We start from the raw sequence: 26573 nt of genomic DNA, 5'->3' as shown, positions 1-26573 counted from the left end.
TCGCTTGCTCTCCCATTAGTACACTGGAACTCACGAAATATGGATTTTCCTGTAACACAAAAACTTCCATAAATCCATAAGATTTCAGTCTATACATGCACAGGACTGGCTCTCTACCTACTAGTTTTTTTTTCAGAGAACCAAACACAAAAAGTAGTCTAAACTTACTGAAAATCTTCATAACACTGGCAGTGACCCAAAATCTTTCCAAAGAGCCTGACTGACAATTAGTGCATTTTCAATGTTTTGCCCCTTTTGGGGCCAGTGTTCTAATGGGTTTTAGTGCTAGCAAATTGGTGCTAAGATTTGTTCTGTGCATTAACGTGCTCTGAGTGTTAAGTTACTTATTTGTAATGATACTGTTCCTGTAGGAAAGCCTGCCTTGATTGTTAATGATACTTGAGGCTCTTAATCTGAAACAAAGGGGGAGAGAAACTGCAGGGTGTGGCATAGTCTGCTACACAGCTTGTCATTTACTGAGAATAAAAACCTCATTTAATTCCATTGATAGCACTCAGAATATTACAATAGGCATTTAATTTCCTAAACAAATTGTGTTATAAGAAGCTGGAGCAAGATCTAAAATTACAGTATTTTAATTGTTTATGCTTGTTTGTGGTTTTACTTTAAGCTAGGAACTGTTCAAAGTTTCAAAATTGTTTATTTGAAAACAGTAATTTCAAGAAACTTACTATTCCCTTACTCTCACATTAAATGCATTTTTAAATCAACACCACAATAAAAGTACAGTATTATCTTCAAAAAAAAAAATCCCTATATGTAATGTCAGACTTCTGAGCATCAGAAACTATACTAAAAGTCAATTGGAAGGAAAAAGTCTGTAACAATTTTCATATGTTGTTATGGTCAAAACATGTTATGACATCCAGAAAAGAAAGCATGAAATCTAGGATGACTGGCAAAGAATCATAAAATAATGTTATGCCAGATTTTCCTGATGCTGTCAACCTTCCAAAAATTTTGTTCATGTTTTCCAAAAATTTTGAAAATACAAATTGCAGGGGAAACAAACAAACAAAAACCTACACTTTCCTTTTGTGTTTTAACCCTGGCTGGCAGCTAAACATCATATAGCCACTCATTCTCCCCAGGTGGGATGAGGGAGAGAACTGGGAAGGTCAAAGTGCAAACTCATGGGCTGATGACCTGGTGGTGGCTGCAGGGTTCTTTCTCACTCCTTGCTCTCCCAGCTGCTGTTGCGCAGCAGTTTGTTTGTTTTTGTTTCTTTGTTTCTCCTTTCTTAAATCTGCTCTCACAGAGGCACAAACATCATTGATAATTGGCTCGTCTCTGGGCAGCAGCAGGTCCCTCTGGAGCCAGCTGAAACTGTTCCTTATCTAACATAGGGCAGCTTCCAGATTCTTCTTACGGAGGCCACCCCTGCAGCCCCCCACTACCAAAACTTTGCCACATAAGCCCAATACATATCACCATCCAGAAAATTTCCAATCTTTTTGCATAGTGTCTCTACAAGTGTTTTTGTTATTGTTTTGTTTTGAGACTATGACGTTAGAATGTGGCAGAAATAATAAACGACTGTAGACTAATCTCTCTCTTGTGTACTCTGTCTCTTCATCATGCTTTCCTCTCAGATTTTTCAATAGTTTGTCATATTGGAAAAAAAAGAAAAAAAATCCACTGAAGTGGCTTTCTGTTATGGAAGAAAGCAAAGAGAACAATAAAGAAAAAAAAAAAAAAGAATCATAGATAGGATATCCTGAGTTGGAAGGGACCACAAGGATCATTGAGTCCACTCCTGGCTCCACACAGATCTAGCCTAAAATTCAGACCATATAACTAAGAGCACAGTACAAATACTTCTTAAACTCCGACAGGGTTGGTGCCATGACTATGTGCATGGGGAGCTTGATCCAGTGCGCAAAAGAAGGAAGGGGGAAGGAAGGAAGGAAGGAAGGAAGGGAAGGAAGGAAGGAAGGAAGGAAGAGAGAGAGAGGAAGAGAAAGAGAAAGAAAGAAAAGGAAAAAGAGAAGAGATAAGAAGAAAGAAGAAAGAAAGAGAGGAGAGAAGAAAAAGAGGAGGAAGAGGAAAAAGAGAGAGAGAGAGAGAGGAAAGAGAGAAAGAAGAGAGAGAGGAAGAAAGAGAGAAAGAAGAGAGGAAGAGAAAAAAGAGAGAAAGAAAGAGAGGACAGAAAGAGAAAGAAAGAGAGAGAGAAGAGGAGAGAAAGAAAAGAGAGAGAGAGAAGAGAAAGAAAAGAGAGAGAGGAGAAAGAAAAAAAAAGAGAGAAATAAGAGAGAGAAGAGGAAAGAGAGAGAAAGAGAAAGAAAAGAGAAGAGAGAGAGAAGAAAGAAAGAAAAGAGAGAGAGAGAAGAGAGAAAGAAAGAGAGAGAGAAAAGAGAGAGAGAGAAAGAAGAGAGAAAGAAAGAAAGAAAGAAGAAAGAGAAAGGAGAAAGAAAGAGAAAAGCTGCCTGGCAGAGAAGGACCTGGGGAGTATTGGTTGATAGTCAGCTGAGTATGAGCCAGCAGTGTGCTCACATGGCCAAAAAGGCAAACAGCATCCTGGCTTGTATCAGAAACAGTGTGGCCAGCAGGTCTAGGGAAGTGATTGTCCCCCTGTACTCGGCTCTGGTGAGGCCGCACCTCGAGTACTGCGTTCAGTTTTGGGCCCTCGCTACAAGAAGGACATGGAGGTGCTCGAGAGAGTCCAGAGAAGGGCGACGAGGCTGGTGAGGGGTCTGGAGAACAAGTCTTACGAGGAGCGGCTGAGGGAGCTGGGATTGTTCAGCCTGGAGAAGAGGAGGCTCAGGGGCGACCTCATCGCTCTCTATAGATACCTTAAAGGAGGCTGTAGCGAGGTGGGGATTGGTCTATTCTCCCACATGCCTGGTGACAGGACGAGGGGGAATGGGCTAAAGTTGCGCCAGGGGAGGTTTAGGTTGGATATTAGGAAGAACTTCTTTACCAAAGGGTGTTAGGCATTGGAAAGCTCAGGGAAGTGGTTGAGCACCATCCCTGGAGGTCTTTAAAAGACATTTAAATGTAGAGCTTAGTGATATGGTTTAGTGGAGGACTTGTTAGTGTTAGGTCAGAGGTTGGACTAGGTGATCTTGGAGGTCTCTTCCAACCTAGATGATTCTGTGATTCTGTGACACTGGGAGTAAAGCAATGTATACTTGATAGGATTTCCCAAATTGAAACATATTTTAGATTTATTTTTAGGTTGGCCTGGGCCAGTTGTTGTAGGCATAATGGTACTATTTATATTATATTGTGGATAAAATTGGTCATCCTATGACATTATAAGTCTGTTTGATCTTACTGTACAGAAGACTTCAGATGAATTCCCATTTACTACCATGGAAAGGCAAATTTCAGCTTGCATCCTTTTATTTGGTAACAGGCAAGAAAAAAAAAATGGGGGGGCAAATTATCTTCTGCCTGAAAATATGAAATAAATTTCTATGGATATTTGTCCTGCTCACCAAGAACAAGTGATCTTTTGATTGGCTACAGCAAAAATTAAAAAAAATCCACAGGTTATATTTGATATCTGATGGCTATAGTTTTCTGTAGAGAAGCTTATAAATGTTGCCTCATAATAGAGAGAAAGTGAACTAGCGCAGTTTCAGTGTAACATATTTACCAAATTTGAACTTGATAACTAGTAAATATTAGGATTTTTATGGTTCTAGGAAAATAAAAAAGTAAATGCTTAAGCAGTAGAAAATTAAGATTTACTTATTATTGTAACTTTTTGTAACAACTTTATAGTCCTCCCTGACCTAACTTCTATGTGTATTTTGCCATCTTAAGGGAGAGAGTATTCAGGTACAATAGAGCACATTGGATTGATAATGTATCCTTGGGTAACAACTGCAGCAATGGGTCACTATCTCTTTGTTCTGGAGTAGAGATAAGCAAAAATGCTTATCTCTATTCTTATGCTTATCTCTTATTTCATCACTATTAGATTTCTCTTTGCTCTGGAACAGGAGCTATGCATATTTCTGTATGACTGGACATAATAGCCCTGTAAATGTCTGAGCCAGGGAGCACAACAGGGATCCAACAGGATCTGAATTCCATATTTGGCAACAGAAGGTCATCTGCCATATCTTCTTGGTGTCCTACTAATCCTGGAAGGAAAAACAGGGCGCACAGACTGGGCAGAAGATGCAGCCATGTTCCAAAAGGGTAAGTTTAGATGCAGCCAGAGCATTTTGAGCTACTTATGCTGTTCTTCATTTTCTGATGTCTCATAAAATGTATTATAAGCATGTTTATTTTTGTCTATGTACAATTTTACTCTAGTTTAAAAGTGTTAGCATTTTATATGCCTGAGTAACAAAGCAGTGTACCTCAAAAATGAAGACACTATGCAGTAGTTTCTTAGAAAATACTAAACCAGCTGGTTTCTCTTTGTAATTGAAATTGAGGCTAAAAGAATTTCTTTAAAAAAAAAAAAAAAAAAAAAAAAAGTATTGAGAAAAAAAAAGCACTTATGAATTGAAAGCAGTCATTGTAAAGCAACACAAACAACACAACAACAACAACAAAACCACAACTTGTTCTGTTACCAGTGTAATTAAAAACTAAACTTCAAGATACTATTAATCCTATTAATTTATCCTATTTATTCGTTAAGTTCATGTATTTGTCATATAAAGCATATACTGTGTAATAGTTTCAAAATGTTTGGACCAATTTCTGTTCTGGGGTACAGTGCTGTACCATTAAGGAGAGCCCACTAACATCAAATGTATTATTCATACAGAATAAAATGAAAAAATATATATTTCATACCTTTTCCTTGCTTTTTGAATGCAAAAAAAAAAAATCCATAAATATGCAGTTTCTATTACAAAGTGTGACTGCCCATCTCAGACTGTATTTCATCAGGTCATTTAAAGACAGATAGGATTAAATGTAGTTTAGATTGACACTGTTTTTTGTCATTCTTACTGGTAGCAAGTTCATTTCACTGCTTTCATGCAGCGCCAATGTCTAAATGAAGTAAAGTTTAATTTTTTTGATGAATAAAGCCCTTCTAATTTCCTTTCACATCAGCCTTAGGACTAATAAGTGGAGTTGCAAGTGTCATTTAGTTAGATTGAGAATTTTGTATATAGAGAAGCTCAGCACAATTGTGTGCTTTTTTTTTTTTTGCCTTTTTTTTTGTTGTTATTCACTTTCTTTTAGATTGTTTATATGCTATGAATTTGCTTCCTGATTTCCTTGAAAAATGTTAGTTTCAAAGGAAGTTCAGAGACCTCTTCCCTTTTACCTTCTCATTTAAACATTCTTGTGCATTTGGTGGGATGCCAGATGCATGAAGTCAAGATGCACAGACTGCATGAGAAGTTTTTAGGGCATCTCTCTGCTCTCTGTTTTTGTGCATTGCTTATTGAAACTTGTTGTTCTTATGCTGGATCACAGTGTAACGTGTGGCAATGTGAGATGAATAGCTATTGAACACTTTAGAGTTCTGGAACAAGTGCTAAGTATTTAATTTTTCAATCACTGATGGGGGAAGGGGAATTTTCTGGCAGTTTTAACAGTGTCATTTACAATCATTTAGTTTAGTGTTGGTGGAAATATACAGAACAGCTCAATTGTGCTGTGAAAGCCTTTCATTGCTTGAGTGGTAGTGTTGAGCCATATGTAAGCCAAATGTTTTTGAAACAGAGCTACTTACAGAAGCCTTACAGTGTCTCTGGAGGGCTGCACCAGGGCAGGATTATACTGATTTTGACTAAGGGGCTTGTTACCATTTTTCCTAGTGAAATTATATATTACTAATGACAGCAGTTTTGTAAGGAAACACAAGTGAAGATGCAGTAGATATTGCAGTAGAAGGAGACAATATATCGTCTGCCTGCCTGCCTTTTGTTTTCAAGGTATAGCCTTAAAAAATTAAAAGGCAGGGGAAAAATAAATTATTAACAGTGCTCATGAAATTTTAAAGATACAAACATATCCTGAAATATAGTAGCAGGAGGGTGAGAAACCACACCCTTTCCTTTTTTTTTTTTTTTTTTCCAGTAGTGGACACAGTCAAGCACAGCTTCTTACTGCAGCTGCTTTTCCCATTTTGGGAGTTCACTGCCCTTGTTTTGTTAGCCTCAGCACTTTGAAAGTGTTGGCTCACCCGCAGTGCTTGCAAATATATCACTGTCCATGCTGCCTTTGCTTTTTGTATTTACTAGTGTCATATACTTCAGGGTTTCTGATGCCCTTGAGAAGCTATGACCATTTTTTACATCTGAAAGAGTGCCAATTCATGTATTAAGACAGAGTCTGTGAGGCCTGGATAAATTTATTCTATCTAACATTTAATAAAACATTAAATTAAAAATGTGACATGCTGTGACATGTTTAACATTACCCTTCCAAGGTTTATATTTGAGAGTTGCAGGGCCCCACTCTCCAGAAGGTAACATGCTATCAATCTAGCTCTGGGGTGACAAGGCCACTGATGTTTTCCTCTGGTGGTTGTTTAATAATAATTTTCATTGCTGGCATGTTCAATAAATAGATTGCAACATTTAAGACTAGTTTAATAGGTTTATAGGTTTCTTATAAATTCCAATAATTCTAATAGTTAATAAGAGAATAATGAATTTGTGCTCAAAGATCTTAAGATCAATCAAGCAAATTAAAGTTGGCCTAGGCCTAAGCTGTGGCTGGTTTTGTTTTGTTTTTACTATAAAGTGTACCTTGTGTTTATAAGCCTATCTGGTGAATTGTTGAATTTCTTAGTGTTTCACTTGTCATATTAATTTAAATCTTTAATCTGAGGGCATGGCACATACAAAGTTGTGCATTAAATCAATATTATGTTGCAGATGATGTCTCTGAAGAGGTTGCCATCTGTGTAGGGGAATGCAATAATAGGAATAATAAAAAGAAATTGCATTTTGATCTTTCCACATATGTTATTACAATGCTGCTCACCCGTTTTAAAAAATGTACAGCTCTCCTTGTAAAGCCAATCCCTTGTACAGAGCTTTGTCACATACTCAAAATGCAAAGTAAAAAAAAAAAAAAAAAAAAGAGTCCAGACGGGGAAGTCTTGTCAGTTACTATTAGGATTCAAGAGAATCAGCTCTACGAAGAGGGAGTCTGTTGCTTACCAGGAATTTGCTTGGCATTTAAAATAGGTGGTTGTAGTCGTTAGAGTTCCTGATAGTCAGGGATAACCTCATTAAGAAAGTTAATAAAAGAGGAAGGTACATTTGGTTTGGTTTGTCTTCTTGCCTTATGTCTCATTCAGGGCCTCATTTTCCACTTCTTTTCAAACTTCTCGTATAATCATTCAAACTGGTGCAAACAAGGTGATTTTGTGGTTTCATAGCCATTTCCACAGCTATTTATTACTGCACACACAGTACGCTGGAAAGGGATTCAAAGCACTGTTTTCATTCCTGGCTCTGCAACTATTGTACTGAGCATCTATTCACTCCACTATTTATCCATTTACTACATCTGTAAATATAAATCAAGCTAATGACCTCAGTAAGATGTCTTCATTAAAAATGCTGGATAAGAGTGTATTATATGAGATGCAAAACAGTTGGAAATTGGGGCATTAATTTTTCTAGAACTTCAGCATCTGAGTCTGTACTGGTTCTTTTTTTTTTAATGTAAGTCTGCTGATACAGGACCTTGCAAAAAAAAAAAAAAAAAAAAAGGCAAACAAAAAAAAACCTCTGTGATATACCCTGAAAAGCAGAGGGGAAAAATGCAACTTCTCTTATTATCTAGATTCTAAAGAAACCAACCTTAGGAAAGGCTGTGTATCTAAACTGGCCCTGGCAACCTATACGTCACATTACACATCAAGGCATTTGTTTAGCCTTCCTCATTTCTGCCATAAACCAAGGATACTGCTTCCCAAGCTTGCAGGTAAGGAAAAGACAGCGGGTAGCAAGTAATCATTGCCCAGGCAGCAGTTAGCTGTGGCTGCTGCTCCTGTTTATCTGCTGAACAACTTCTAGAAAGATTATAGTCTGGGTACCCGTGTGTAGGGGGAAAAGAAGTTAAGGGCTTGGGAAATGAAGCTCTTGTGGTTATAGCAGGTAGAAGGACTTGCAGATGGAAAAATATGTTGCACTGTTGCTGAGTAGAAATAAGATGGGACGACGTAGCAAAATGTAAGAGAAAAAACTCAGGGTTTCATAAGATGATAAAAAGAGGTGAAGGGCTGGCAAACCTCTGTTGCTGGAGGATTGAATTATATAGCCTCAGCTGATGGGGACTCCATGTATTTAGAACAGGTACTACTTATCAATAACTGGTACTATCCTGTTTCTGGTGTTGGCAGTAGCTCATTAATACTGTGAATAATGATGATTATACTGACAAAATATGTATTTCTTTACTGTAAGCAGATCAGGTGCTGCAAACTAGATTTGTCGTGCTGCAAACCATCAGTGCTGCCTGCTCAGGGGAACTGATTGCTGTATTTGCCGTTTTCAGATTTGGACTCGCAATGACTGCTTATGCTGTGGTAAGAGATCATTACTGATCCATTTCCACAAACAGTAGCTGCCACTCAGTGGCAGGCAGTGACCTTTTTCTCCTAGTGGTGACCGGTCACCTTTGAGAAACAAGTGGCACTGACCAATGAATGCAAATTGCACTTCCTGCACAGCAGCTCGCTAGTGGGGCATGTTCTTTGTAGGCTTATCTTGAGGCAAGACAGTTCTGTGGTGACTTTGTAGTTCACAGCAGGTGATGAGCAGTGATAGTTTACTACTGGAGTATGTACTGACTTCAGGTAAGAAGCCTGGGTCTGAGGAGGTAGGAAACCGTGGAAAAATGGGACTATGGTAGCTAGAAGGGAATCAGGTACCAATACATATAAAATACATATATGTATATATTTGTAAGACTAAGGATGTAACAAATAAGCTACTTAAGATTTTGAAATAAGAGGAGGGAATAAAGGAAGCAGTAAGAGGAATTTCAGTGTGGAAGTATTATGCTGAAATTCAAAGTGGTCATCCATTCATTTGCCTTGTGCAGTCTCATTTAGTCTAACAAATGTCTTGATATTCCTATAACTGAAATCCACATAATATTTCAATGAAGTCATTCCTGAAACAAAGTGGGAGATTCAAACTCAGTACGTTTGTATATAGAACAGTCACAAAATCCCTAAGAGGTGCTATTTTCTGAAGGAGAGATAGTGGGTGGTTTGTCTGAAGTTAAGCATTTGGAATAGACATGATAGCAAGACTTCTCCTTGATGTACAGTAAAAACACAAAAGAACTGCAACAGCAAACCTATCAAGTTGAAGATATTTATGAGAAAATATGAATATATAGCAACTATTCTCTCCTCAAAAAACTAGGAATATTTATTAAAAATAATACAATACTGATAGGCAAATGGGAGAGCATATTAATATGTTTGTTTTTTTTTTTTCTTTTTTTTTCTTTTTTTTTTTAAATCCAATATATGAGGTTAGCAATAGCGCTGCATTGATGCAGAATGATATGTGCATATGTTTGCATGAACTACTGGCCTTTTAAAATTTCTCATGATCCTATGGAAGGAAGACAAGCATTTGTTATGAGATTCCTTATTACCGAAGAGAGTTTTACTTGATAAGGAAGATAATCTTTTGTAGTCCAAAATAAATTTTGAGGGGATGACTAAGAAGTTGTATCTCTTTACTTGTTATAACTGTGATGAAATAACTCTTAACAAATCTGTAAAGTGTGAATTTTATATAAATTGTGCATTCAACTGATTCCCATTCCCTAGATATGTAACTTTAACTCTCCATCTCTTGGATCTAGTTATTTCAGTGAACCTGGGAGTGACAAATCCCATTTCTGTCACTCTGCTGAACACTTAGATAAAAGTTCTGTGCAGCAAACCTTTGCTACTACTGAGTGAGAGTCCTTTTTTAGCCTATCCAAAATACTTTCCTTTTTTCCTGGTTGCTTTTAGTCTGACATAATTGTAACCTTCAAGGTGGTGTTAATATTCATCTAGGGTATGGAATCTTATTTCCCTCCTTAATATCTCTTATGGTTGGACATGTTATTTGAAAGCCTGTACTTGTTAATAAAGTACAGAATTTTAGGTCTCAGTTATTTCTATTTATAGTTTATGAAAAATACCATTTCAGATCTACAGCTTTGTAACATTTGAAAAATGCTGACTTGGTAAAGATAACCATTGCATATTTCTGCAGAGAATGCTCTGAGAACATTTACTTTCTGAAAAAACATCAGTATTTAGGCTGGAGAAATGCCTCTTCTGATTCTATCTAAGTTGTTTCTTCCATGTTAGTGTTACTTTAGAGGACTCTGGAGGTGTTTAAATGCCCACATAATAAATTTGATGTGAGTTATTGGTGACTCACTGTAGACGTGGGATCAACACAACACTTTATTTTTCAAAAAAAAAAAATTGCAATAAAATGTAGCAGTTAGGTTTTCGTTGACTGAATGGGTTCCTTGATTTTCAGGCCATGCCACAGAACATCAGAATAGTATTCCCTCAGGGTCCTTTTTTTAACAGTAGCAGTGTAAAAGGGAAATTAAGGAAATTACAGAAGCTCCAAAAGGGAAACTTATCAACATTTATGCTGAGTTTCTTTCTATCTAACATTTCTAGTAAAGGGTTAAGCACTGAAACATGAGTTTATTTTCTTGAAAAAAAAAAAAAAAGTATACGGTCCAGCGTAGCAGTTGATGGTCTTATTAGCCATATAAATATCTAAGCCTCCTTTGAATTCTGCTGAGCTCTTAGCTTCGGTGATATCTTGAAGGAATATAATAAAATATGTTTCATGACGCCGACTTTCTCTTTTCTTGGGAATGATCTACTCATTATTATGAGAAGGTATTTGCCATTGTCTTCTGGCTCCAACTGATCTGATCAAACACCTTCCTACCACAGCAGCCAGCCTTTTATTCCCTGGGATAGAAAAAAATGTGTTTCTCCCTCTCCTCTCTATTAATAGTGTTTAGATACTAATGGATTGGTCTTACAAAATTGAATTCATACGGGCTGACAGCTACCAGATCAGGCTTGATTCAGTCAGCCATATAGATCATTGATGGATCATGGAGAGAGTCAGGGACTCTCATATTTTCTTCAAAAATAAGTAAGAAAATATGGTATGAACTGTATGCAAATCCACATCAGACTTATAACAGGTGGGTAGAAGTAATAGTAATTTAGAAAAAAAGATTGGTGAACATTGCAGAATATGCAGATTAATGAAGTAATAAGGACACAGGGCCAGATCCTCAGGGCATGGTAAATCATCATCCCTTAGCTGAAGTTTCTGACGCTGTGATGATTTACAACGCCTACAGAACTGATCCAGTAGCAAATCCTTAGTGATAACGTTGGTGTTTTCTCCTGGTAACAGAGCTACAGGCATCGGGAATGACAGTTGGTTCGTGGGGCAAGTTTAGAGCAGAATATCAAGAAAAGACAACAGGCATATTTACAGCATGTGGGGAACTTAAGTCTGGAGAAGACCTTCTGGAGTTGCTGTGTTCAGTTCCTTACTGTTACAGGCAATGACATCATATCATCCCATTCATTTTTTTCTTAGAAACAAAGTGGTTAGTTGAGGGAGAGCGATATTTTAAGAACAGATTTATTCTGAAAACAGATTGATGGAACTTTTATCACATGACGCCCTCTGGTTTCTTTCATGATTGCTTTTACATATTTCCTTTGAAAGAAAAGAATTGTATATTAAAAGTTTTTTGTTTGGTAGGCTTTTGTTCTTCTTGCTTTTGTTTTGTTTTTCCCCTTAATGCCATTGTTAACCCTGCAAGTCTGGGGGAGCTATTAAAGAATAAAGTGGATGATCTTCCAGTTCATTAATCTTCCAGGATGCTAATGATGTTCTATTTCCAAAGAATATTTTTGTAAAGGCCATGGGACCCATATACACTACCTATGAAGCAAGAATCAGTAGCATTGAGTGACACAACACCAGTCCACTACCGTTAGTAATTTGAATTGGTGGTACATTTTGCTGCAGCATGGAGCTGCACTAAATTGCTACCTAAGTCTCTGATAATTTGGGAGTGTCCACAGCACCCCAGTCCACTGTGTTGTGTCTACTGAGGAGGAATTTTGTCTGCCAAACCTGTAGTGCAGGAAGCAATATACAAAGCCAGAAGGACATCCTGGTTTACAAATAGCATGCTGAGTCTGCAAGGACTAGATTGAAGGCTGTCTATTGACTTGTAAATTCAGAAAATGTGATTGTGAATCCTTTAACATACTGAAAATGCAAAAGTGTTCTATGCTGTTTATGAGTGTCATTTACAGAACAGGATTATGCTATAGGTGAACATCAGCTTTTCCTGCAAAAGTTCTGAATTTTGATGAGCGGTGAAGTGTTACTTAAGCTCCAAAAGTATTTGAAATTCTGTCACTGTTTTTACCTAGAGATTTTTACTTGCTTCAAACAGTTACTAAAGGAGTGCAAACATAATGATGTCATGTGTGTTTGTATCTGAGATCTGGAAAAAAAAAAAAAAAGAGTGCTTTTTTAATCTTCCAAATGTAGTTCCTGATAATTGATAGAGAAGATAGCATGTATAAGTATTTGGTGTTCAGTCCCTAAACTCAGTCTGATTTATATGGATTCATCAAAGTTTCCCTTTCTCCAGAGAAGAATGAAAATGAACATTTTGCTAACAAATGTTTTTGATTTTCCAGACATATTTTTTTTTCCTGCCTAGCTTTGAAAGTCTCTGTAGTCTTTTTTCAGATGTTTACCAAATTTGGTTCAGGTACCATCAAATCTTTGCAAGACAATGTATACAGAAATTGACTGTTAGGAAAGAAAAATAAAACATTAAGCTTGTTGTCTTTCCAAAACACCATGTTCTTATTTTCTTGATCAATACAGCATATTGTGAATGACAGTTGCTTTATTTATTAAAATGAATTATTTTGAAACAACAGCAACAATTTGTGAGATGTTTTGCTGAAAAACTATATTATTCTTCCTAGGAAAACACTGGATCTCCTACAGAGGAATAGTTTTGAGCTGTTTGAAGTTTGGAGCTGAAGTGGTAGTAGTACACTAAGTACAGTATCCATGGGGTAAATAGGCTAAAATATTTTCATGTATAACTGCTTTATCTGTCTATCTGTCTATCTGTCTGTCTATCTATCTAATAGCAGGCCAAGGGTCAGAACAAAGTTCATAGAAATAATCTGTAAATCAAGAGTTTGATATAGGGCAATGTCACATGTATGGAAAATGAAATTCTAACCAATTTTAGGTATATGTAATGGCGTACCTGTTCACTTGTTCAGTATTCCTGAAAGCTGCACCAGTGAAGATAAAATCATCTAAGTATGTAGGAAAGTGGCATTGTGAAGGGGCTTTGGAGGGCTATGGGTTAATTTTATGAAGTGCTACTTCTATTATCAGAAAGTTGCATTCACTACTAGAAAAAATAGAGAATTAATTGCATAATTTCTGAAAGAGCACACAGAAATAATGAGTTGGAAAGTGAAATCTAAGTTTTGGAATCTGTTTACTTCCTATAGTATTTTACTAAGTGAAAATTGCCTGGCACAAAGCCTTCTGTCTGTGGACGTAATTCTGTCTGTAGATTATACTGTGCAATTTATACAGCAGTTTATAGAGCTGCAACTGGTCCACTGTACTTTCTATATGGTAAAGTCTTTCATAGTGTAGATACCAACAATTTAGCTGGATCAGATATGAAAAATCTTAGACACTTGGTCCAATTGTTTCTGATTACTTTAATTAGCTTGTAAAACAGGTGCTCCAAATGCAGTTAAGCACATCTGATTAAAAATAGTGTAAGGAGTCAGAACCCTAAAGAAGAAAATTAGGTTAAAAAAATAAAATCATTACTGACTCTTCAAGTTAATATAATGTAATATTGCAATCTTGTTGATCTGTGAATTCAGTACCAGTAACATGGTATTAGAACATGGATTCTAATCCAGAATATATTCATGGATTTAGAACAATTTATATGATGCCATCACTACAGGAAATAGTGACATAAAAAGTACCATAAAGAAAAAAATTAAATCTTCAAGATGTCCTTGGACTAAGTTTCAACGAAACAGTCCTTTATAATAAAATGTTTATTACAATCGCCACAGTATATTCCTATTAATGGCAACTGGGCAGTTGAGAAGAAGACTCTTATTTTGGTTGGACTCTGCGATTCATGTCAGGTGAATATCTGGAGGGAAAACGTGTTTACCCTTTTGCTTGGAGTGGATTCTGAGTGGTAGGAAGAGATAGAGGAGACGGAAAGGAAGATGAAGGATAGGACCTGGAGTTTGCTCAGCAATGCAGGAAACAGAGGTGCAGCCAAGTTGTCGGAGAGATGGAGGAAAGGTTGCCCTCTTCCTTCTTTCCTTCCTTTCCTCTTTTCTTTCTTTCTTTTTTTTTTCTTTCTTTCTCTTTCTTTCTTTCTTTCTTTCTTTCTTTCTTTCTTTCTTTCTTTCTTTCTTTCTTTTTTTCCTTTTTCTCTTCTTTCTTTTTCTCTCTCTTCCTCTCTTCCTCTCTTCCTCCTTTCCTCTTTCTCTTTCTCTTTCTTCTCTTTCTTCTCTTTCTCTCTTCCTTCCTTCCTTCCTTCCTTCCTTCCTTCCTTCCTTCCTTCCTTCCTTCCTTCCTTCCTTCCATTCTTTTCTTTCTCTCTTTCTCTCCCCCTCTCCCCTCCACCCTCTCATCCCCTCCCCCTCTCTTTCCCTCTCTTTCCCTCTTTTCTTTCTTTCTTTCTTTCTTTCTTTCTTGTCCTCTTTCTTTCTCTTTCTTCTCTCTTTCTCTCTTAATGGTGGTTCTAAAGCCTCTTCTTCTCCCCTGTTCCCCTTACAGAGAACATTAATATTTATTCTTCCTTTTTTTTTTTTTTTTTTTTTCTCAAAATGATTGCCTTTTTAGGTTTCCAATAATCCTCTCTTGGTTCAGTTTATATGCCCCAGCAGCTGCCCAACAGTCTGTTTCCTGATGTTACAAATACATGGTTATGTTGCTTCTCCATAACCTTTCCCTCATTTTGCTGAATTTAAAAAGTAAACTTTAGATATACATTGGGTAAAATTAATTACTTCTTCCAATCACAACATTTTTCATTGAAGGTATGAGTAATGAGTGATTTTGTTTGTGTTAACTAAAAGATTTTAATTAATCTCAGTATTCTTTTGTTTAATCGATTAGCATACATAAGAACGGTCCTACTGCAACGCCAGCCAAGAGTTGACCTAGCCTATTGTTTGGCCATCAATAATAAGAAAAAAAAATAGAACAGGGCAAAGATGTTGTTCTCTATGACCTTTTTGATTTGTATGTTTTTTGTTTATGTTGTTGGAATTTGTGTTTTAAGGCTCTGCTGGATCAGGTATTGCATTTTGTGTTGTATTCAATACACCTTGATGGACTTCCATTATGTACTTATATGTGGAAAAGGACTTTTTTTTTTCCTGAACATTTAGACCTACCAAATTTTATTTTATCTTTCATTGAATTAAACTGACAGCTGAAATAAAGTAGTCTCTTTTTTTATTTCTCACAGAATCACAGAATCATCTAGGTGGGAAGAAGAGACCTCCAAGATCACCTAGTCCAACCTCTGACCTAACACTAACAAGTCCTCCACTAAACCACATCACTAAGCTCTACATTTAAATGTCTTTAAAGACCTCCAGGGATGGGGACTCAACACTTCCCTGGGCAGCCCATTCCAATGCCTAACAACCCTTTTGGTAAAGAATTCTTCCTAATCTCCAACCTAAACCTCCCTGGCGCACTTTAGCCCATTCCCCCTCATCCTATCACCGGGCACATGGAGAATAGACCAATCCCCACCTCGCTACAGCCTCCTTTAAGGTATCTATAGAGAGCGATGAGGTCACCCCTGAGCCTCCTCTTCTCCAGGCTGAACAATCCCAGCTCCCTCAGCCGCTCCTCGTAAGACTTGTTCTCCAGACCCCTCACCAGCTTTGTTGCCCTTCTCTGGACTCTCTCCGAGCACCTCCATGTCCTTCTTGTAGCGAGGGGCCCAAAACTGAACACAGTACTCGAGGTGCGGCCTCACCAGAGCCGAGTACAGGGGGACAATCGCTTCCATAGTCCTGCTGGCCACACTGTTTCTGATACAAGCCAGGATGCTGTTTGCCTTTTTGGCCATGTGAGCACACTGCTGGCTCATACTCAGCTGACTATCAACCAATACTCCCAGGTCCTTCTCTGCCAGGCAGCTTTTCTAACCACTCATCACCCATCTTGTAGCGCTGCTTGGGGTTGTCGTGCTCAGGTGCAGGACCCGGCACTTGGCTTTGTTGAACTTCATACAGTTGGCCTCAGCCCATCAGTCCAGCCTATCCAGATCCTCCTGCAGAGGCTTCCTCCCCTCGAGCAGATCGACATGCACCTAACTTGGTGTCGTCTCCAAACTTACTGAGGGTGCACTCTATGTGTTCAATATGGTGTACTTCTGCCAAAATAGTCACTGGATGCAGGTTGATATCAGTCTATCCAGAAGTTGTGGCTGCCCCTTTCCTAGAATTGTTCAAGGCCAGGCTGGATAGGGCTTTGGACAACCTTGTGTAGTGGAAGGTGTCCCTGCCCATGGCAGGGGGATTGGAACTAGATAATCTTTAAGGTGCCTTCCAACCCAAACTATTCAGTGATTCTGTGATTCTATTCACAAAATGGAAACTATGAATATGCAAACTATGACTCACATACTAGCTTTACAAAAAACTAAAGATAAGAACTTTCAAACTTTCTCTACTGAGCTAAATTACAGTGAGTCAGCAAAGTGAAAGTCCGTTAAAGAGAACTGCAAATGAAATAATGGCTCCACCAATTTTAACAGATGGATTTTCATTTGCTTCCTATTTCACCTTAGTGTTTGTTCCTCCAGACCACAATACTTTTTTTTTTTTAAGACACAATAATGTGTCTTATAAGACACTTGTCTTATATTTATATAGTGTAATTACACTATTTAATGGAAAAATTCTCAGTGATAAAGGGATCACAATAGATGGTTACATATTATTATTTTTATTTTTTTTATTTTTTTTATCCTACACAGTATATGATAACAGGTGGTAGGTAGGTAAATGGATGGATAAAAAGCATTACTATGTTTGTTCTACTACAAGTCCGTGCATGACAAGAAAGCTCCCTGACACTCCCATTAAATGCCAGGAAGACTTCTTAATAGATGTTAAATATAAATTAAAAATCAAAGTCTGTGACATGTAGGATGTTTGTCTTTAGTAACCTTTGGTTTTAAGGATGAAAAATTGAGATTTGCCACCCACTTTTACAGTGACTAATAAGCTAATAAATTTAGACAGGTGAATGCAGAATTCTGGAACTCTCTTTAAAAAGGTGCCTACAATCCAAATGAATTTTAATCAAAAACAGAACAGCCATTAATACTGTAAAGGGACTACCTTTTCAAGAGCTCTATTCAGTCCTTATGAACATAAATGAGACTGTTCACTGTGGTACCATTACTTGTTGGTATAAATATTTGCTCTTTTACTAAAGATAAACCTTTTTTAAACAAATTAATTCCCCAAAGTTGTGTGTATTAGAAATGTTTTCATACATGCAAATCATGGGGATTAGAGATTAAAGTCCCTGTTATACTACGAAAGAATTATTACCCTTGGTGACTTTGGCCAGGACATTTCATTCTTTTTCCTGTTTGTGTTCCTACTCTTCTCTTACGATTTCTAATTTGTTTGTAAGCTTTTTCAAGCAGGAATGATTTATATATGTATACTAGTCCTCTGGTACTCCAGGAACAATTGTACTACAGCTGTAGTTTGTGTTGTTTGTAGCTGTGTTTGTACAGATAGTCATACTTGAAGGTGTCATACCTACACTATTGTTATGGTTACCTATGAAGATGCTACTTGGTTTGGAGCATGTGCTATACCGAACATACTGATCTCCCTTTTGAGAATAAATAAATAAATAAATTAATTAATTAATTAAAAAAAAAAAAACTCCACCCATTTCAAGCAGATTCTAAAGTTCACTATAGCCTTACTTCATTTATAGTACTTATCACTCTGTGTTCATCTCTTTCTCCCTTCACTTGTCTCCTTTCTGTCCTTCTGCAACATATTGCTACTGTGGGAGGCATTCACACTGTCTAAATTTAAGTCAACTAATTTAGGGCTCTGAATCATCCTCTAGGAGTGTCTGCCTCATAGAATTTGACTATATATGGAACAGACATTTTTTAAACTTAGGTGTTCTAATGTGTACTTTCTTCAAATACCCAAAGTATTTTGGCCTAGGTAGTGTTAATACTTCTTTGTATTCTTTCCTATACTTCTGTAAAAAAGTAAGCGAACTTGTGAAGTGTTTCAGATTTTTTTTTTCACTATTTTACCACCACTTTCACTTTCTCTGAACTATACTTAACACAGCAAGCGCACTATTTGTAGGAAAGCATAAAAGAAAAAAAATAAAAGGAAAAAAAAAAAGAGAAAAAAGAAAAAGAAAGAAAGAAAGAAAGAAAGAGAAAGAAAGAAAAAAAGAAAGAAAGAAAAAAAAAAAAGAAAAAAGAAAAAAAAGAAAAAAAAGAAAAAAGAAAAAAGAAAAAAGAAAGAAGAAAAAGAAAGAAGAAGAAGAAGAAAGGAAAAAAAAAAAAAAAAGATCAAATGGATATGGTATTTACCCACAGAATTTTGCTAAAACGACAGTAGAATCTAAAAAGTACATCTGCTCAATAAATTGCAGCATTCAGCCAAGGAGGCTACAGCTGTGAGCAAGACAGTCCATCAGTACAATGCCTAGTCATGCCTTGACCTTTCTTCTGAGACTGTCAACAAAGGTGCCAATTAGAGCCATGATTAGAGCAACACATTTTGTGTTGTGCTAAACACAACTGTTACAAAGGGGACGAAGATCATCCATTTTGCTTAACACTGGATTCCTGATTGGTTCAACATAGATCTTCCACTGACGACTACTTTGGTAAGTCTCAAGACAAAGAAAAATTAAGTGTACCGTTCACATACTTTCCTTTGATCTCTTGGGCCACAGAAAAACTTACGCTTATGCTGTTAATGTCTGAATTATTTTCTGGTACATCTTCGACTTTGTTTAGTTTGTAATCTCTCTCACAAATTAAGTGATCTAAGACTTTATTAAGTGTCTTTTATATCAGGATTTAATGTTAAATCTACCTGTTTCCACATATCACAACTAATTCTGTCAGCCATAAATTATGCATCCTAATTCAACATATTGAGAGCTGCAAGCCAGATATTCAAGAGCCGCTTCTGAAAGCCTTTCCTTCAACAAAGCCATAAGAAAAGACTTGATCAATATATGTATCAAGTATCAATTTATTTAAAGAATGTTAAATGTGATAAGGTGATGAGTGGCGGGTATGGAAGGCAATGTTTGTTTTTTTCTGTCTCAGTTGCACAATGCGCACATGTAATTTACAGAAAATTTATGCAGACAAGATGAAAAGAATGTATAGTTGAATATATGGACTGTATGCTGCATGAAAAAATACGTGTGCTGTGTAGTAACAGTAGGGAAAATATTATGGGATTATATCATAACATTAAGCATTATCTTGGAGTTTGATTAATAGGGGTTGGTTGGTTATCTCACAAGCAATGTAACATATTATAAAGATTTTAAACAGAATAAGGCATTTCTGTCCAGGGTTCTTTAAACTTACAGAAATGTACATCTAGCAATTACTATTAATTCCTATTTATTTTATCAAAAGTTTAATTAAAATTACTGTTCCTATAATAGTAAAAAAATAAGGAAATCAGCAGTAAGTGCAGCAACAATACATTGCCCCAGTTCCTGATTAAATGTAGTGTAGCTGAGTAGGAAACTTGGAAACTTTTTTATAGCTGTAAGTTTCAGAAAAAAAAAAAAAAAAGAAAGAAAAAAAAATCTAAAATTCAGAAGAGTTACCTTCTGTATCTCGTAATTCTATTAGTGTGCTAAGACTAAATAAAAAAATAATCACTTTTTTATTTATTTTTATTTTTATTTTTGGAAATGAAGAGGTACTAAAAACACCACCCAAGCCTCCTCCAAATTGTCATAAAAACTCCCATGAGATGACAGGTTTCTTCTCACAAATTTGAGGATATGAAACAGGATCTTCCAAACAAAGAGTTGTATTAGCCAATATAATCCATCACAGTTTATTCCCACTGTATTGTTTCACTTACTATTTTGTACATTAAAATTATAAACATTGATACCACTCTCCAGGAATAAGTTATTACTAGAGACTAACAGGATGGAGGGATGGAAGGTATTAAAACACTTCATTTGAAAACTGCAGCATCTCTCATGGGTTTCAATATCCTACCAAGATCTGGGGATCACAGAGGAGTATGCAACCTTCTCAGGAAAGGAGAAAACAACAAAATGTGCCTGAAAAGCACTGGTAAATCTTTTCTATATTCACGTTAATTTTTATACAAATTCTAGAGGAAAAAAAAAAAGAAAGAAAAAAAAAGGAAAAAAAAAGTGAAAAATGTGTTGCTTCTGCAATGGAATATTATCAGGATATGGATTTATTTCAGACACTTTAATGCTTATTTATTGATGCATTTTACCTGTGTTTACATAAAAAATAGTGGGATAGGGGTTCCATTTAATAAGTGACAGCCTCCTAGATGTTGAAAAATATTTAGTGATATTCTCCCAAATGGCAGTGTACCATTAGAAAGGTGTATATTAATCTCTTACACTACCTGAATATACATACATTCCAGGCGATATATTAATCCACAGCAAATGCAAAGTATGGATATTTTCAGTACAAAGACGGCAGCAGTTACAATATTCACACTGTTTTCATATGCATTGTTTCTGCAAAACTCAGCCTTCAATCACTTAACATTAGGTCATTTTCTTAGGTTTGGCTGGCAAATTGTAAAGACTTATATAACTTTTTCTTAGGTTACTGCTTTGCAAATATATTGTGAAAAGCATTCGGCTTTTATTTGTTCACTGAAGTGAGCTCATGTGTTTGGTACACTTTTTTTTTTTTTTTCCCCCTATATTAACTAAATGGCACGTGGTACAGTTTCTTTTCTTATATTTGATGCAAAGGCATCATTAATGTTATATTATGTTCATTAATAGATATGACTGTACAATATATGTTCTGTCAGTTTCTTATGCTGCACAAACACTGTGGTATTTCAAAAAAAAAACAAAAGTGAAGTGCACCAAGTCTTCTTTCTATTCCTCCTTCAAATAAGAAGCTCTGCTTACATTTTTGATTGTGCTATATTATACTGATTTGTGTGTGTGTGTTGCTATGCAGAAAAATAAAGGTCAAAGTGGTTTTACTGTTACATTCTTATAAGTCAGCATCCTATATTTGACTATATCAAAATAACTTGCTCAGAAAAAATGAATATATATATACCTGCACACACGTGTGCAGGTATATATATATGTATGCATAATTGGTCCTTAGATAGCCAAGATTGCATTCCATATTCTACCTTAAAATCTTATTAGACTCCAGTTCTAGCTGTAGAGATGTTGCTAGCATTTTAATAAGCTTGTTCAGAAAAAAAGAGATTTGATACCTGTTGTCAACTTCCATTCCACCCAAAATTGTTTTTGGGTTGGATGGGTTACTGTATGGAAAATACTGCATTTCCTTCAGACAAATCTTTGGAAATACCAGAAGTTCTAGTTGTCGTTATTCCCTTTACCAAACAGGTAGGGTCTAAGTTGCAGGTGACTGATCACATTTCCAACAAAATGTTCAGGATTTCTTTAAGTGTCCCTTCTGAATTCAAGGCAGAGGCATGAATCTGTGCAAGGTGTCCCAAGCAGTTTGAGAAGCCTTCTGTGCAAGTAATCTTCTTTGTGAAGAAAGGTGGTGGAGCTTGTTGCACACTGTAGGCAGTCAGGGTTGATGAAGCAGACATTGACTCTCTCAGGGAGAGGATGGGGAACACTTGAGAGAAAGAGAAAGAGATACCAGGAAATAAGCAGACCTAGGGGATGATATGACATATAAAGCATCAAAATAGCTTTGCCTTCCCCTTTTTCCACAAGAATTTGGGGGATTAGAAATCTTAAGATATCTTGGTTCATATCAGATTCTGGAAGAAAGACTGGAAAAGTAACAGTTTACCTAAAACTTTACCACTAGTTTTCTTTTTATTTATTTATTTATTTTCACATGAAGTTTTCTTCACACATAGGCATAAGAAGTAGGCTCTATACTCTACAGGCTCCCTGCCTATTTAGACTGATTATGTTCCTGCTAGCTAGGATTATCACCAAGACAGGGTTAAGAACTATTACTTGCAGCTTGCTCCCATCTTAATTTTGCATGCGTCTGCCTAACATACTGAACGAATTAACTGCTTTTCCATCCTCTGTCTTTAATTTCCATACTTGTGGTCACAAAGAGCATAGCTATCTCATGAACATTTAGATTTAATTGTGAAGGTAACCAGTCCTTAACCGTGTTAGATTCACTAAATAAATGTGGCAAGAACAAGGTTCCTCTCAAGAGACTAACTCCCTCACCATCTCAGTCAGAGATTAAGTCATTCTGGGATAGGATGCAAAATGAAGCAAAACTTCTCTCAAAGATGTTTTTGGAAAAAAAAAAAAATATATATATAGACATTTTACATTACAGCAAAAAGTTAACAGTGGGGTGCTTCAAGGTGCCATACAAGAACCAGGTATTCAAAATATATTAATTAACATGAAAAAAATGAGTGAGCAGCAATGTAGCAAAATTTGCAGATTGCACAAAAAAAGGACTGTTAACCAAGTATGAAGATGACAGAAAACTTCAGAGGTAACTGACCAAGCTAGGTAGATGGGCAGTCGTAAAAGAGGTGAAAATCATTTATTTAAATGCAAAGTAAAGCATATTGGTGAGAAAAACTGTAACGAATCATTCACTTTACCAGACATCTCAATTAATAGCGCCAACTTAGGAAAAACACCTGGGCCCCACTACAGACAGCTCAATGAAAAGACCTGTTCGATGCGCAGCTGCAGTCAAAAAAGCAAGTAAAATGTTAAGATGCATAAGAAATGAGCTGAGGAATAAGAAAGAAAATATAATGTCATTATATGAATCAATAATTTTCCCTTCTCTGGAATAGTGTGATGTACTGGTCACCCCATCACAAAAAGGATATTACTGAATTAGAAGGTATTCAGAGAAGAATGATTGCGATAATTAGGCATATAGAGAAGCCTTCATATGAAAAGACTGGAAAAAAATGGAATTGTTAACCTTAGGAAAAAAAAAAAGATGAATAAGAAGGGATATGATGGAAGTATAAAAATGGTAAGTGGCAAAGAGAAAATAGATCAGGAGCTTCTGTAGTCCTGCATCTCATAATTCAAGAACAAAAGGACACTAAGTGAAAGCAAAAAGCAGCAGCTTCAAATCTGATAAAAGGACATACTTTTTAATGCAGCACATAATTAGATTATGGAACTCAATGCCACAGGATGTCACTGATGTCAAGACTTTACCAAGATTCAAAGAAGGACTTGGCACTTACAACTCTTGATATTCTTGGGAATCTTACACAGACTAAACATTAAAAAGTTTTGAAAAAGAGGTTATGTGCCATGTTTCATGATTTAAAAAATATTTCTAAAAAAATTTGGAGAAAAGATCCCTAGAAATGGATTTTTCCATCCCCAGCTATTTGATTATTTTGTTCTTTGCTTTGTTTTGTTTGCATTTTGTCTTGAGACATCTGGGCAGTCTTGAAGAGAGACTGTAAAAATGAATCACTACTCTGATCCACTCACTATTACTGAAATCATACTAGTAGAACTTTGGTCTTCCCTTTCACAGAATAATGGTCTTATTCTTTGTTGTAATTCACTCTACTCCGTTCCAGTTAGCTGACTGGATTAGTGCATCATCTATTGTCAATTAGCATAATCATTGCCATAAGCAATATACCACTGCGCATGTATTTGGAGCAACTGTGAAATTTCTAGATGCAGAACCAAATAAATTTTCACTGTGGCAGCTATGCAATTCATTCAATGTGTCCCAATTGTCTTAAAGCCCTACCTTAACTTCCAGTTATGCTATTGACATCTTGTTTCACATCCTGCAGCTGGAAGACATATGCAATATCTCCAAACAAGAGACACTTTTCTTCATAAGCCTCCAATTTTCCACAGTTTCCTTACCACATTTTTTTCTTCTTTCTAACTCTCTTGCTGCTTGGAGAGATTAAGGTATTATTCTCCCACCTTTTGTTCTTAAACCATTTATTTTCTCATTCATTGGCTTTCCTTTCCCTAGTTCTTTCCTATATGAAGATTTTCCGTGCAAGTAAATGATGGTAGACACAAGCATAGAAGAGCTTTTCCCCAAATTAGGTATGTTAACTGAAAAAGTGAATCAAAAAGAGAGCGTAAAATATATTTGGTGGAATCAAGATTGTTGATTTTGACCAGTATTCTCAAATAATTCTTCCTTCCACTGTTATTAATTTCACTACATTCTCAAAGGGAAAGGGAAGAAAAAGCCTTTAGGTATTATAAGTATAAAGGTTTTGGAGGGAAACGGTAGTAGTCTATTTATTATTAGCAGTATTATACTAAAAGCCAATTTAATTATATAGCATTAAAACCACCTACAATTTTCTAAGATTCAGATTCAACTGAATCTAGTCACAGGCCTCATTCAACAGAAGCTATTAACTAGATAGCAGGGAGATAAACCATACAGGTACCTTTATACAGGTTCTATTTACTGGTCCTATTGCTTTCATTTGACACCTACCCAGCACAAAACCTGCTAAATTCTCAGGGGTGGGGGTAGCTATAAAGTAAGTGAAAATACTGGGAGCGGGTGAGTGTCAAGCAGCTGAGTTTGTAGGGCTAGCTGGGTAAACAAAATGCTGGACGGCTGTAACTGCCCTGGAGAAAATTTGGTTTTGGACAGTGCTCAGGAGGTGGCCACTGCATAGAGACCCTGAGATAACTGACCTTGGGATTACGTTTGAGAGAAGATGGCAGACCCAAATAGGCTAAGGTGTAACTAGCAAGGAAAGATGTGGTGTACCTTGTCTCCTCTCCTGCCCCATTGATTGTTTTTGCTTTGGTGCTGTTTATTTTTCTGTGCTTCCAGGTGCATGTGTCACCAATCAGGCATGGCCCTAATTATTTTCTTCTTTAGCCAGGAAAAATATTACAATAGCATAAAAAGTTTATGTTCTACCCTTCCTGGCTTGAGCTGGTACATCCTACACAATGCTGCAAAGAACCACGTGGATTAATGACTTGTGTCAGTGCTGTTTTTTGAAATTTCCATGCTGCACTCATCATATGGTTTAGATATGTCTGTAAATTTACAGGTAGTCTGCAAGACTTTTTAGGCTGAATTTAGTACATAGGACATGCACTTAAAACACTCTGGTGTAAATATGCTACTGTTGCGCAACAGTCAATTGCAGAAGAGAAAGACCTAATTAGCAACAACAAGGAATTTAATGTTAAAAGGCTAGAAAAAATGGATCCTATATTATGTGGTATAATAAAAAGTATGAATACTGCTGGTATTGTAAGAATACAAGCCTTTGAATTCCAGCCTATGAATAATTACAAACATGAGCTCAAGATAATTGGTATGTGTATTGTTCTTTACCTTTTAAATTTTTGTTAAGACTTAATTCTCATTGATAACAATTCCACAACCATGAAAAAAAAATGAAATACCCTTCATTTGAAAGCCACCTACTGGGAAAAGAGTGAATTGCATTTTTTCTCATTAAATGCTGCACAAATAGAAAAAATAGATTCTAATGCTGACTAAATACAGTATTAACAGCTGTAATTTTTAAGTTAGCTTCTATCTTTGTATTTCATATAGTGAAAAGGTAGCAAGATATCAGGAGAGCAGATTTAGCTAATGATCACTATTTTGCAACTTTTTTTTTTTTTCAACTATGTAAGTACCCTATCCTACCTCTTCAGGTCCTCCAGCCTATATTTCAAGTCAAGTCCTGTGTTCTAAATGTTGTCATCAGTTAAAAAGTATGGTATAAAGTCAAATATTATTTTCATATGAAAAATCTATACAATTAGTAAAAACTATTTCAACTACTTTACTTTCCCTTTCTTAGCAAAGAAGCACAGATGTCAGCTAACTATTAAAATAAATGATAAAATATTTCATTATGGTCATGCAAAATTAGGTTTCCCACAGTAATATTACCTCATCCATGTTACACATATATGCTCTCATCTTGTTTTGCATATTAAATCTAAATAACATAGTATGGTGGGGTTTTTGTTTGTTTGTTTGTTTTTTTCCTATACTTTGTATTGGATATGTGTTGTGAACAAATAAATATGTTCCCTTACCATGAAAATAATATTTTCATGTTAGAAGTTTAGATCCAATTAGATTAAGTAGAAACGTGCATGGAAAGACCTATGGATGGATAGACATCAGCATAAGAAAAGGCTTGCTTTTGTTTGGTGTCACTGTATACTGAAAACTAGTTTTTGGAAGAAGTACCAACGAGAAGTATATTACATTTGTTCCCATTATGGCAAAAT

At 36.2% G+C, this 26573-nt stretch overlaps 1 protein-coding gene across 5 annotated transcripts in view; it reads right to left on the bottom strand.

Annotated features, from left to right (window-relative positions):
- The window catches only part of PCDH9 (protocadherin 9), a 694514-nt gene that overhangs the window by 490288 nt on the left and 177653 nt on the right, over positions 1-26573 (bottom strand). Inside the window, exon 3 of one of the 5 annotated variants that reach the window (XM_040540711.1) lies at positions 21543-21963. The exons of the other annotated variants lie outside the window; for them this stretch is intronic. Within the exon in view, the coding sequence (XP_040396645.1) occupies positions 21943-21963 (21 nt within the window). The 3' untranslated portion in view covers positions 21543-21942. Of the gene's footprint in view, positions 1-21542; positions 21964-26573 lie in introns of those variants that run through there. 5 annotated transcript variants of the gene reach the window in all.

This window comes from Cygnus olor, chromosome 1, assembly GCF_009769625.2.
Source record: "Cygnus olor isolate bCygOlo1 chromosome 1, bCygOlo1.pri.v2, whole genome shotgun sequence".
Taxonomy (NCBI): Eukaryota; Metazoa; Chordata; class Aves; order Anseriformes; family Anatidae; genus Cygnus; species Cygnus olor.
This window is presented reverse-complemented; position numbering and strand designations above follow the sequence as displayed.